General features: G+C 38.9%; 1 protein-coding gene across 1 annotated transcript in view; it reads right to left on the bottom strand.

Annotated features, from left to right (window-relative positions):
- Positions 1-4,493: 4,493 nt before the first annotated feature.
- LOC117321795 (LIM/homeobox protein LMX-1.2-like) overlaps positions 4,494-15,067 on the bottom strand; it is a 39,541-nt gene continuing 28,967 nt past the window's right edge. Inside the window, exons 4-7 of the mRNA XM_033876369.1 lie at positions 10,768-10,913; positions 9,913-9,990; positions 7,074-7,218; positions 4,494-6,812 (exon numbers count right to left, since the gene is read on the bottom strand). Coding sequence (XP_033732260.1) covers positions 6,781-6,812; positions 7,074-7,218; positions 9,913-9,990; positions 10,768-10,913 — 401 coding nt within the window. The 3' untranslated portion in view covers positions 4,494-6,780. The remainder of the gene's footprint in view (positions 6,813-7,073; positions 7,219-9,912; positions 9,991-10,767; positions 10,914-15,067) is intronic.

The following is a 15,067-nucleotide window of genomic DNA, read 5'->3' as shown; positions in this document are numbered from 1 at the left end:
ATCCACTCAGTACAGTACACCATCCTCTCAGTACAGTACATCATCCACTCAGTACAGTACACCATGCACTCAGTACAGTACACCATCCACTCAGTACAGTACACCATCCACTCAGTACACCATCCACTCAGTACAGTACACCATCCTCTCAGTACAGTACATCATCCACACAGTACAGTACACCATCCAGTCAGTACAGTACACCATCCACTCAGTACAGTACACCATCCACTCAGTACAGTACACCATCCACACAGTACAGTACACCATCCACTCAGTACAGTACACCATCCACTCAGTACAGTACACCATCCACTCAGTACAATACACCATCCACTCAGTACAATACACCATCCACTCAGTACAGTACACCATCCACTCAGTACAGTACACCATCCACTCAGTACAGTACACCATCCACTCAGTACAATACACCATCCACTCAGTACAATACACTGTCCACTCAGTACAATACACCATCCACTCAATACAGTACACCATCCACTCAGTACAGTACACCATCCACTCAGTACAGTACACCATCCACTCAATACAGTACACCATCCACTCAGTACAGTACACCATCCAGTCAGTACAGTACACCATCCACTCAATACAATACACCATCCACTCAGTACAGTACACCATCCACTCAGTACACCATCCAGTCAGTACAGTACACCATCCACTCAGTACAGTACAACATCCAGTCAGTACAGTACACCATCCACTAAGTACAGTACACCATCCACTCAGTACACCATCCAGTCAGTACAGTACACCATCCACTCAGTACAATACACCATCCACTCAGTACATTATACCATCCATTCAGTACATTACACCATCCATTCAGTACAGTACACCGTCCACTCAGTACATTACAACGTCCATTCAGTACAATACACCATCCACTCAGTACATTATACCATCCATTCAGTACATTACACCATCCACTCAGTACAGTACACCATCCACTCAGTACAATACACCATCCACTCAGTACAATACACCATCCACTCAGTACAGTACACCATCCACTCAGTACATTATACCATCCATTCAGTACATTACACCATCCATTCAGTACAGTACACCATCCATTCAGTACAGTACACCAACCACTCAGTACAATACACCATCCACTCAGTACATTACACCATCCATTCAGTACAGTACACCATCCATTCAGTACAGTACACCATCCACTCAGTACAGTACACCATCCACTCAGTACAGTACACCATCCACACAGTACAGTACACCATCCACTCAGTACAGTACACCATCTACTCAGTACAGTACACCATCCACTCAGTACAGTACACCATCCACTCAGTACAATACACCATCCACTCAGTACAGTACACCATCCTCTCAGTACAGTACATCATCCACACAGTACAGTACACCATCCACTCAATACAGTACACCATGCACTCAGTACAGTACACCATCCACTCAGTACAGTACACCATCCACTCAGTACACCATCCACTCAGTACACCATCCAGTCAGTACAGTACACCATCCACACAGTACAGTACACCATGTACTCAGTACAGTACACCATCCAGTCAGTACAGTACACCATCCACTCAGTACAATACACTGTCCACTCAGTACAGTACACCATCCACTCAGTACAATACACCATCCACTCAGTACAGTACACCATCCTCTCAGTACAGTACATCATCCACTCAGTACAGTACACCATGCACTCAGTACAGTACACCATCCACTCAGTACAGTACACCATCCACTCAGTACACCATCCACTCAGTACAGTACACCATCCTCTCAGTACAGTACATCATCCACACAGTACAGTACACCATCCACTCAGTACAGTACTCCATCCACTCAGTGCAGTACACCATCCACTCAGTACAACATCCAGTCAGTACAGTACACCATCCAGTCAGTACAGTACACCATCCACTCAGTACAGTACACCATCCACTCAGTACAGTACACCATCCACTCAGTACACCATCCAGTCAGTACAGTACACCATCCACTCAGTACAGTACACCATCCACTCAGTACAGTACACCATCCACACAGTACAGTACACCATCCACTCAGTACAGTACACCATCCACTCAGTACAGTACACCATCCACTCAGTACAATACACCATCCACTCAGTACAATACACCATCCACTCAGTACAGTACACCATCCACTCAGTACAGTACACCATCCACTCAGTACAGTACACCATCCACTCAGTACAATACACCATCCACTCAGTACAATACACTGTCCACTCAGTACAATACACCATCCACTCAATACAGTACACCATCCACTCAGTACAGTACACCATCCACTCAGTACAGTACACCATCCACTCAATACAGTACACCATCCACTCAGTACAGTACACCATCCAGTCAGTACAGTACACCATCCACTCAATACAATACACCATCCACTCAGTACAGTACACCATCCACTCAGTACACCATCCAGTCAGTACAGTACACCATCCACTCAGTACAGTACAACATCCAGTCAGTACAGTACACCATCCACTAAGTACAGTACACCATCCACTCAGTACACCATCCAGTCAGTACAGTACACCATCCACTCAGTACAGTACACCATCCACTCAGTACAGTACACCATCCACTCAGTACACCATCCAGTCAGTACAGTACACCATCCACAGTCATGTAATGTTCGTACTGATCTGATTTGTAGTCAGTCAGATTGTTATAGATCTTTGTCCATTGGAATACACCAACACAGTCGTGATTATGTCACAGAGTGCGTTTGACATGTGATAATGTTGAATTAATTGTTATCTGCAGGTGTGACTATTACAGATATAGTGGGGACTTTGGCCCTTTAAAGAGTGTGCCGATACCATACCGTCACATTGCTCGGCGTTACTAGGTTGTACGAAGGAAAAGTTCCTATCAATGTGCATGCAATTGTAAGTAAAACTGTAGATATGTCATTGTCTCGTTAGAGATACATGTAGATTGCTTTTCCCGTACTAAATGCAGCCACGAACACCTGTTGATTAAAAGTCAGAAAGGCAAAAAATAAAAAAAAAACGTCGGGCTTTGTCACAACTTGTCTGTTATTTGGTGGTTTTGTTTCGCTTCCTCACGGCGACAGAGCTTGAAAGAATCGCAAAAGTACCTATACATATCGTCACCACAGGAGAGAAAGAAATCCTTGAATTCAGATTTGCGCTGTAATGGGGCACATCTTTACCATTTGAATGGATTTCCTGAAAAAAGAGGGGTCCTGCTTCAAAAGGCTATAGGGCAACTTCAACGCAATCTCTTATTTGAAACACTTGTGATAATGGTATTTAAGCATTTACCAACTATTTATAGGTAAAAAGGCATAAACGGAACAATGTCTGAATTTTGTGTAACAGAACGGCACTCCTTCTCCAAATCTTAGGGTGTTGTACGGTCGTCCCGGAACAACTAAGCATGATATCGCTAGCGAAATCATATCGTGTAACATATATGTACCCAAATTGTATAGAATGCAGAGAATATCAATTAGTGTCTATCAAAGGGGCAGAAAAAAATACATATTTGTCATCTGTTATAGAAAGGGGACATCAAGGTATACGTGGATCTCTGACATAGCACATCACCCAGTGTAGGAAACCCGCTAGACTATGCGAGGTATCATGGTACAGTAACTTTTATAGGACAACATATCTAATGAATATCCAGTACATTCAATCTGTCGTGTATTGGAGAGACAGAAAAGATATCACGATTCGGACATTTTGAGCACCGAAATCCAACAGACGGGGTGAGATTGCTTACAAGCGCCCAATCTTGTCCACCCTCCCTTATGTTTACCTTTGTTTTATATACATGTATGTCGTTCCTTACACGAAATTTCACAGTACCTATATAATCATCCCATAATTTTATATGTACATCATTGTTTGTCCAACATTACTTTCTATCATTACTTGTCCATCATTGCATGTCCAACGTTAGTTGTCATTAGTTACCCAACCATTCTGGTCTATCATTGCACGTTGATAATTCAAAAACAATATTTGTCCAACAATATAGAATTAGCAAATTACAGCTTACTGTTTCATCTATGTACGAAGACGGTTATACTATGTGTGACTCTGTGTTAATATATGATGTCTTTTTCGAAGCACTTCTAGGAATTTCGTTTTCAACAGCTGACTATATGCATATACTGCAGCACCAGAAAATTTCATTTCATGAAGAATAATCTTAGAGTAACTTTTTATGATCTTGTTATGACTTTTTCAAATCTTAGTCATTTTCTTTTTTGCAAATATTAGTTATTTTCCTTTTTGCAAATAAATCTTGTGGTGGGCCACTAAAATATACAGTTCAGTTGCTGAAATGTACATTTTCAAGAATAAAAGTCAATATCATTGAGTTGGAACCCTGTGCCATAGAGGTCCGAGTTACATACACTTCATCCTGTACTCTGAGACATTACAACACAGACAAGAGTGAAACATGAGATAAGTTTATTGCGATGTAATGTATTATAAATAAATACGATGTAATAGTATGTACATGCGTGTTTTACACGTGCGAGCGATATATGGACCACATACATCCGGGGACAAAACGCGACATAAAAATCATGAATAAAAAAAATATCGACAATTTTATCGACAATTTTTAACGATTGGCGAGAATATTCGATAGACATGTTCAGACAATAAGCTTGGCTCAATACATGTAAATGTCACGGTTTAATGTAGTCGCCACGGAATGGATAATAGAAAGTCTATCATTACAAATGACGAACAAAAAATGTTTTTTGATTTTTAATAAGATCAACGATATTCCTCTAAGCCTATTTAGACATAATTTAGACATGTCCCGACCATGTGGAGACACGAAACCATGATGGGGGCTATTGGATAATAGAACAATGAAAGTTGATTTTAAATTATTCAAGCAGTTCATTGTTATGTATATTTTAAGTTTTACAGAACACGGAACTTGTTTGTACAAAAACAGCTTTTAATTTTCAATGTGAAATTTAAACATTGTTAAATACCTTAATAAAATTTATTTAGAATCTTTTTTTATTAAACTGAAGAAAATGTAGACAAGAGTGGTAACGAGTCATCTTTAAAATCAAAATATAAATAAGATGTAATTATGAATGAAAACGAGACCGATTTTCGAGTAAAGGTATTTGATTTCAGTAGCCACATGAACATAGTGCTGTCGCACACAGTTCCATAGAAAATAAATAAATAATTACTTTTATACAGGAGTACTATACAGTATTTCTAAACAATAACGTTTGTTAACGCGTTATAAAACTTAAAATTAATCTTCATGTATGATCATTTATCGATTCCAAACTAATCCTAAGTCAAACGAATCTGGGAGATGAAAAGCAAACAGATTTCTCAGTACTGGACGAGGCACGGACATCAGTATAATAGTATATACTGTCAAATATTGTACTGAAATGTACTTGCAATGGTATTCTGATGATTGGACACACGTGATGACACGTGTAAAACATGTGATCCATAATGATGATGTGATCTTCTTTGTAAGATATAAATAAATAAAATTCAAAAATCGATGAAGAGGTTCTGTGAACCACCCAGGAAGTAAAAATAATTCTACGACAATGAATAGAGTGCTACATGTTCAGGTACGTGCTGTGAATAAAGTTATCAAAATAAAACAATAAGTATTGCTATTTATCCGTTTATGTCATTTGCTTACATGCCAATATTGAATTATTGCTATCATTCATATTATTTTTGTTTTGGTTGGGTCTGCATCATTCATTTTTGCCCAAGGAAATATCTGAAAAGCAATTGATAAGTTTAAACTTTTAATGAGCGATCGGTGTTGGGCGGTGCTTAATTTTCACCTGTTATATACTAGTCACCACTTACTAGACACAAAGCATTGCGCAATAATCTGGATCGACTATATCACAGCACTGTGTCTGTGCACAAAATTGTCAAATTTCCAAATCCAAAAATGTCATGTAATAAAAATGTGAAGTTATTGAAACATATACAGAAAATACATGTAAATATGATACGGCATAATATATATTGCTGCTATGTTATTCCGTGTGTTTATCACATCGACGAGCATGCGCACTGCCACATGAGAAGGACACCGCCACACATATCTGTAGAAAGTACACGTGAACCTTTCCAATGAGTACCAGCTAGTTGTCCATAGACACGTCACTTTCTGACAGGTTGTCGACAGACCTGCCATGGCGTCATCGGGTAAAGCAGTCTTCACACTATTTCATAGTAAATTTTTTGAAGGCTTTTAGATTCTTGTCTCCAGTTTGGGCGGAATAAGAATGATTTACAAGTGTTCCGTTTCTCCTGTTGACCGTTGATACGTGTACATCCGACAAGGAATGTCGTATACTTGACTCTATTTGTTTCACACTTAACCTGTCGTGTTGTAGATTCGCTCCTCGGAGTACAAAAATATATCACGGTCGGCGTCAGAACCAAAACATAGCCAGAGACCTTTAGCTAGCTGATGTAGGTACAGGCTGTACAACAGTCCCATTCCAATAACAAAACAACACCTCAGAGACGGACCATAAGTAAACTTCATATTGTATCATTATCACTCCGCACAGAAGTACGATGTCTGCATTGAATACAGTTTGTTTATATGATTGGTTACACATCCGTTCTTCATTCCATCTTGCGCTCCTTCCTGTGATTTTTGTTCCGGTGAACCAGCTGAATCATCCGATGATGTCGGCATATCCATGAATATATTAGGGTCCGTCTACACCGGGAAACACAGTCCCTACAAAGACAAAGCACATTATCAATGTCTGAATTGTGCTCGATCCCTTCTGGTATTTAATCACGTGGCAAAATTGTTCTACTATGTCAACAAATTTATCGTAATTCTTATTTTAGAAAATTGTTGAAAGTCCGTTTATCAGTAATGCAGGCATCGATGTAATGAAATTACTTCAAGATAATTTGTACTTATTATCAGGAATTTCAGCTCCACGTATATAAATAGTACTTTAAGGACTTTGATACTAAAAGAAAAACGTACCTTCCATCTCCGAGGAAAACATTTTCCTACTTTCATCACCATCTTGGACCGGAAATCGGTCTGGATCTATATCAGAGTTTTTCCCCTTCCGCTTCCGGTCTTTACCGCATGAGTCTGGGCTCTGTCGCCTTGACATTTTCTTCACCTGGTCAATAAAGGTCAAACGTTAAGTTGACCAGTATGTCAATCATACCTTCAAATCACACCCTAACGTATTACATTATTGCATAAGAAATTATTTATTTTCAATCAAGACACATGAAACTACTTCAGAAAATATTTTGAAATCTATGTCTATGTCATAACAAGCATTGTCATCTACGTGTCAACATATCAGCGTAATAAATTATAATATACAATCTCCCTTTGTCACTTGTGTAGAGAAATAGACATCATGTATTGATATCTCGAGCCCTAACGACATCCCTTCTAATCACGTGGTCAAAACTAGGACATGATGTACGGAACAACGTGTCAAATGTCCAGATTTCTGTCTACTACATAACAGTGAATGTACGACAACACCTCAAACTACGACACATGTACTTTTAACACTCGTCATCAGCACGTGAACATACTGATGAATTATTCATGATTCTTACCATTATAGAACGGTGTGAATATCAAATCTTTATGTTCTAAAAACTCCAAACACGACAGATGAAACGACAAATACAAGTTGATGACTATTGTATCACTACAAAAACTTTGATCAAATTTGACATGTTTTCAGAGACTGCCTAGCACTTTTGGTAAAATTTCCCGGTTCTATTTGTAGGGCACGTCATTGATGTTTGTTGATGAAATGCTAAGTAATCTTCGGACGTAGATCCGTGTTGATCTTGACAGGTGTTATATAAACGTGTTCGGCAATGCAGGAATCAATTAGATATCATGCATACTGATTAAACAGCATTGAAAAGTAGAAGGAAAATTCGGAATGGAGAAACAGGTTTAAATGTTTTGGCAGAGTAATAATGTACCTCCAGAACAATTGAAAATGGTTGACCAGGCGCCGCCATACACGTGTCAAATGACAATTTCAAGGTCTTCGCGGTAATTGTGGTGTGGATTACAGCCATGCCTTGACCAAACTTGGAACACGAGACACCCGAGGTATTGTTCCCAGAGTGGTACTCGCCACGTAATAAGGCTTTGGTGAGACCGATATTTCCATAACTGTCCATACCCCATACAAACTCTACAAAGTGCGTATATATTACGTGAACGGGCATGTAATTACCGTCTTTAATTATTTCAGGGTACGGGTAGTGAAAAGGTTCATTGTGTTTTTTCCCTTAAATAGTCCTGTCGACATGTGAAATAAAACTCCTACATAGTTTTACTCTCCGTGACTACAGATTCCTTCTCGAGTCAAAAGTCTTACTCATTTTATGAAGTCAACCCATGTATATTTATTATCATCTTAGCGATATCTAAATATTTCCCCTTACTACATTCCCATATACTGTATATCTACATCATTCCGGTCTCTTCCATGTCTAGCATGTCCTTTGAAAAGTGGCATTGATCAATTATCAGCTGTGGTTCCCTTTTTATATCTCCATTGCTAGATTCGCTTCCATGTCTCCCTTTCTTAATTGTTGTAACGCAATTATCTTTTATGTTAAATTTTCTTTAAAAAATGTTCTAGGCCTACTACTTTTCTTAATGCTCGTTATCTACAATGTCTGCACTCCTAAAAACGACTGATAATTTTTTCCAAAACGTTGGTCCTTCATTAAAATAAATTTTCTATATTCTATCTCGTCTGTCTTTTTAAACTCTATCATTATTTCATCTCGTAAGCCATGTCCGTCCACCACCGTAAGCCATGTCCGTCCACCACCGTAAGCCATGTTTGTGACGTCTTTAAAACCGTCTCGTTAGGGCCTCAGTTGTCGCGAGGATTTCACACTTTGGGTGTCTTTGAAGTTGGCCTTTTCCTGCCTTGACTGTTAATATTCTTCCTGTTAAAAGGTCGTTTACCCTTCCTGTGAAAACACTCGGCTATATATATATATCTATGACTGTTAACTCTTCCTCTTCCTGTGAAAACATCCCAACATATTTCGCCACGACTGTTAGCTCTTTCTATGGAAACATCCGGCTACGTATTTCCATGACTGCAACTCTTTCTGTGAAAACTACCTTCGTTGATCTATTTCCTGACATATCTTGCCAAGACTGTTAACTCTTTCTGTGAAAACTTCGTTGGTTTATTATTTTACTCATTTATCTCACCATGACCATTTTTCCTGTGGAGCCTTGGCTGCTATCCTTGTGAAAAAGCTATTGACTTATATACCATGCCTCGCCATGGATGTCCTTACTGCCAAAACGTTGCCAAGTCTGTTTTTCTAGTGTAAAGTCATTTTGTCAATTTTACATCATGGCACATCTGTCCTGTGAAATAGTTCGATGGTACTGCTATTTTTTTGTAGACATTATGATGATTTTGTCTTTCATCGGACCACCATGTTCCCTAACCTTTCTCATTCATATTCCCCCTCTCTCATTAAATCATGGGGCCGCGGTGGCCGAGTGGTTAAGGTATACCGACACTTAAACACTAGCCCTCCACCACTGGGTTGCGAGTTCGAAACCTACGTGGGGCAGTTGCCAGGTACTGACCGTTGGCCGGTGGTTTTTCTCCGGGTACTCCGGCTTTCCTCCACCTCTAAAACCTGGCACGTCCTTAAATGACCTTGGCTGTTAATAGGACGTTAAACAAAAACAAACCAAACTCTCATTAAATCTCTCCACTTCCCACTGACTTCCCACCAATAGCACAAAAATGCCTGACCTGACCCGGCCTGTATACTCTGGTCAAACTTACCTTGGCTCGTTGGTTCTGGAACCACACCTGTACAACTCTCACAGTAAGTCCAGCCTCAGCAGCCAGCTGTTCTCGTATCTACAGGTGAAATATTCACACATTAGCAAAACAGTCTGTATAAATTGAAAAAAAGTTTATCTCCCAACCCCAGAAAAGATTAATTGGCTGCCAGTATCGGGGTTACTGTAAAGATATCTATATCAGGTAATCTTATTTTAGCGGTTTTCGCCGTGAAAGTATTCCGTTAATTCTAGTGTTGATTAGAGTTTCTATCTATTGCTTTATACGACAAGTACAACGAGAGCCCCCAAAACATTATCGCGCTAAAATAAGAATGTACCAAAAACAAAATACATTGACAGTTTTGGATATATTTTCATGAATTATTGAAAAAGTACGACTAATGTAGCTCGTCTATACTTAAAAATCTGAGTTCCCTACCAAGATCAAGAAATTCCTCGACTGGTGAAATAGGAAGTGTTTTCTATCATTATTTTGATACTTTGACACCTCTTAAGTAACAACTGCCTTGTCAATTTCTAGTTATTCATTCTAGTTTTGAGTCCTAAGCAATGACTACTTGTCTGATCGAGTCAAACCGAAGTTCGCCCTTTGCAGTTAGCACTTGTCGTGCTCTACTTGACAATCTACTTTGGATATGGGAATGGATATTGTGGCCCCAAGCATTTAAGACACCTACCCCATATAGATACTTTATCATTATAGGTACTGTAAGTATCGGGTCGATCTTTGGTTAACTTGACTCTGGGAGATATTTTAAGTGAGTTTTGTGCAGATTGATGATAGCTGTATGACCCTAAAGAATATGTGACCTTGAACTTGTTCGACACTCACCTTTCTACATGGTTTAGGGTTAATCTCAAACGCGGCCTTGAACTTGCGGCGTTGACTCGTTGTTAGTATCGTCCTTGGCCGTTTGGTGTGTCTCTCATTGTCGGTATCCATGTCTTCATAACTGTCGCTATCATCGTCCATCGCATCTGGAATTAGAAGGAAATTGATGCAATGATTCAGTGAGTAGATAATTCCATCTATTTGATCTACATCATAAGATGTGAGGCTGTGGATTCAGTACCGCACGTCCAGAGTAGATACTGATATTTTCATTATTCAGAAATTTACACACTGGATAGGCAACTCATTAGTTAGGTAGAAATAATGTAGATAGGGCGATCGGGTGGACAGCAAGTTCACTTCATCAAGATTGCTGACTACTTCCCGAGCGGTTTGATAAAGCATTGGGGTTTTGCAACCAAGTGTTATCATCCTATCATTTCATACTTTCTTTAATAGATAAAATATCCTTATTATTATCATATTGATTTTGATGTGTAAAAAGTTGTGTTTTTAACATCTGCAAATGCTCCATAAAACACTACACTGGTGTTCAAGCACAATCTTCTCCTGGAACACCAACATTGCTTCCCCTGCACGCAATGTATACAAGAATCATCGCTTAACTAGTCTAGCCAAGCATTAGCTGTCCAGTTAGTTAATCTATGTGGAAGTATTTCAGTTACGAATCAGGTTAATATTTTCTTTTTCTTAGGAATCGATTATTTCCTTGGTTTCCATTGTGAGGACTTGTAAGATTAACTAAAGCGTGAGCTATATAGGATATGTCAGATTGTTAACTGATAACTGTACAAAATCTGTATCGATATCGGACCTATTCACGTAAAACACCTAGATATGTGTGGAACATACACATCTCCAGGTGAAAAGTTGTCCTGTGTACCTTCTATACTCCTCACCTAAGTGCGAGTAAATACTACGACCTTACAGTGAGGCAACATTATGTAGATTCTCAGGTCATTAAACAATCCTTTTTGGTTCAATCCTATGTACCATATAGAGGCTGTTCCGAAAAAAACCCAGAAGCATGTTCTATAATAATGTGTATTACGTTAACGTGGCGGTATTTTTGTGTTGTCAATACCGCGGTGTCATATACAGGGTGCGGGGATATTTTGATGTTTATAATATGAATATATTCTGATTATAATTTTTTGGGGTGTTACAAAGGGTTTAAGAATAATGATGATGGCGACAAGGCGCTGTAACAACGAGTGCTTGGCGGTACGTTATGCTGCAGTACTCGAATATCACCGGTTAGAATTTCTAGTGCAGTATTTAAGAAAGTCAACACAGCTCTACAGTATTGCTTTGTTTAAATGCTTGATGTGGATGGCGGTCTGGCCCTTTTACTGAAGAGTAAGGAGGGATATTATGTTACTGCTTTGTTTAAATGTCCCCGAATGTACAGCGATCCCTGCCAGGGACAAGGTAGAGTTACAGGACAGCTATTTGTCACCGCAGTAACAATGCTCCCTACCTGTATTATGGCACCTGTCGGGGACCAGGTGAATCTCCCACACACAGGTTCGAGCGGCCCAGCACACACAGGTAACACCACAGGTAATTCAACACGGTTTCATCGGCCTATTTTATGCTTCATTGGAGCAAGGGGATGTATACCTGTGTGACATGCCTGATGCTTTTCTGGACCGCAGCCCTTTACGTAGTTCAGTCGAACTAACATTTCATAACATATATTGAAAACTGACAAAAAATCCTTTTGATATTGTTCATATTCAAAATATGCATGTCGCTTTATTAAAACAAAAGCTGTTTAATTAATATTAGGAACGGCACGTTGCATGAACAGTTGGTACATATACGTAATTAACTTTTACCTTTGAGATCAGACGAAGGATAAAACGTTAGGTGTCTGGTAAACATATGAGTATAACGTGGCAGATAGATAATATACAGAGAGAGGTTTGCCATAAAGTTATTATTTATAAATAGCTAGGTAAAATTTATTGTCGAGAAAGAGGGTTGCAAATATTTAAACATTCTCAAATAGCAGGATGATATAAAGAACAGTTATGGGACTAGGATTTAGCCAAGCGCACGAGATAAACTACATTATTATTTTGATAAAGATATTTAAGAAAATATAAAGTAAATGCATTTTAACCATTTTGTAAATTGAAAAAGTAAAGCGAAGAAAAATTAAAAAATGATGTTTGACGTTATGACGATAACTTAAGCTAGACCGGTAATATCTAACTTTGAAGCGTAATTGTAATTTGTATTTAACAAGTCCTTGATATAAAAGTATGCCCTTTAAAATAACTTTTTTTGAGGAAAATCACTCCAAGGTGAAAGTGCCCAGAATAATGTAAAACACAAAAAGGTTTTAAAGCCACAAGGATATTTTTAATGTAATTGTTTTGCGGCTTGAGTGTGATTTGTGGTCTAACTAATAGTGCACGAGACAAATAAACATGACAGCTTTGGTTAGAGTGACAATACTACTTGTTTTGATATAGCTTTGTCGTGATCCGTTTTATCTTTATGCCTTTGTTTTATTCTTATTTGTTTATCAATATATTCAATACTCGTAGCAAACTAAGTGCGGGAAATCTTTTTTTTCTTTTTTTTCTTGTTGAAATAACTTTCTTTTGATGTGTAAGCTAACCGAGTCACATAAACAAAGACCTGGCATGAAAGTATTAACACTATGGGTCCGTGAATTATCACTGAGGATTAACACTATGGGTCCGTGAATTATCACTGAGGATTAACATTATGGGTCCCCTATCACTGAGGATTAACACTATGGGTCCGTTATCACTGAGGATTAACACTATGGGTCCGTTGTCACTGAAGATTAACACTATGGGTCCGTTGTCACTGAAAATTAACACTATGGACCCGTTATCACTGATGATTAACACTATGGGTCCGTTATCACTGAGGATTAACACTATGGACCCGTTATCACTGAAGATAAACACTATGGGTCCGTTATCACTGAAGATTAACACTATGGGTCCGTTATCACTGAAGATAAACACTATGGGTCCGTAATCACTGAGGATTAACACTATGGGTCCGTTATCACTGAAAATTAACACTATGGGTCCGTAATCACTGAGGATTAACACTATGGGTCCGTTATCACTGATGCTTAACACTATGGGTCCGTTATCACTGAAGATTAACACTATGGGTCCGTAATCACTGAGGATTAACACTATGGGTCCGTTATCACTGAAAATTAACACTATGGGTCCGTAATCACTGAGGATTAACACTATGGGTCCGTTATCACTGAGGATTAACACTATGTGTCCGTTATCACTGATGCTTAACACTATGGGTCCGTTATCACTGAAGATTAACACTATGGGTCCGTTGTCACTGAAAATTAACACTATGGACCCGTTGTCACTGAAGATTAACACTATGGGTCCGTTGTCACTGAAAATTAACACTATGGACCCGTTATCACTGATGATTAACACTATGTGTCCGTTATCACTGATGCTTAACACTATGGACCCGTTATCACTGAAGATAAACACTATGGGTCCGTTATCACTGATGATTAACACTATGGGTCCGTTATCACTGAGGATTAACACTATGGACCCGTTATCACTGAAGATAAACACTATGGGTCCGTTATCACTGAAGATTAACACTATGGGTCCGTTATCACTGAAGATAAACACTATTGGTCCGTAATCACTGATGCTTAACACTATGGGTCCGTTATCACTGAAAATTAACACTATGGGTCCGTAATCACTGAGGATTAACACTATGGGTCCGTTATCACTGAGGATTAAAACTATGGGTCCGTTATCACTGAGGATTAACACTATGGGTCCGTTATCACTGAAGATTAACACTACGGGTCCGTTATCACTGAGGATTAACACTATGGGTCCCCTATCACTGAAGATTAACACTCCTTGGTCGTTTTGTGTATTATTTCCTCACAGAAAACTTGTCTGTTAACCCCCATTTTAGTAGGGAAATGACAAATCTGTTTTTACCGGGGTAGGGTTATGATGTCATAATGATGATTTGTAAACGTGACATTATATTGTTTCTCAGGCTTCATACAATTGTTGTGACCGTATAATCCAATGTTTCCACCCAAAGGTTTTGGTTTTTGGTGAATGAAGTAGATCGATGTTTATAAAGATTCTATGATTAAAAACAATCAAGCATATGCCTGTTCCGTTTATAGGGAAATTTCAACACTCGTGTAAAAGTATGACTGGTCAGCACTTCAGCCCTCGCGCTGACCAGCCAAACTTTAACGCTCGTGTTT

This window comes from Pecten maximus, chromosome 2 (genome assembly GCF_902652985.1).
Source record: "Pecten maximus chromosome 2, xPecMax1.1, whole genome shotgun sequence".
Classification (NCBI taxonomy): Eukaryota; Metazoa; Mollusca; class Bivalvia; order Pectinida; family Pectinidae; genus Pecten; species Pecten maximus.
This window is presented reverse-complemented; position numbering and strand designations above follow the sequence as displayed.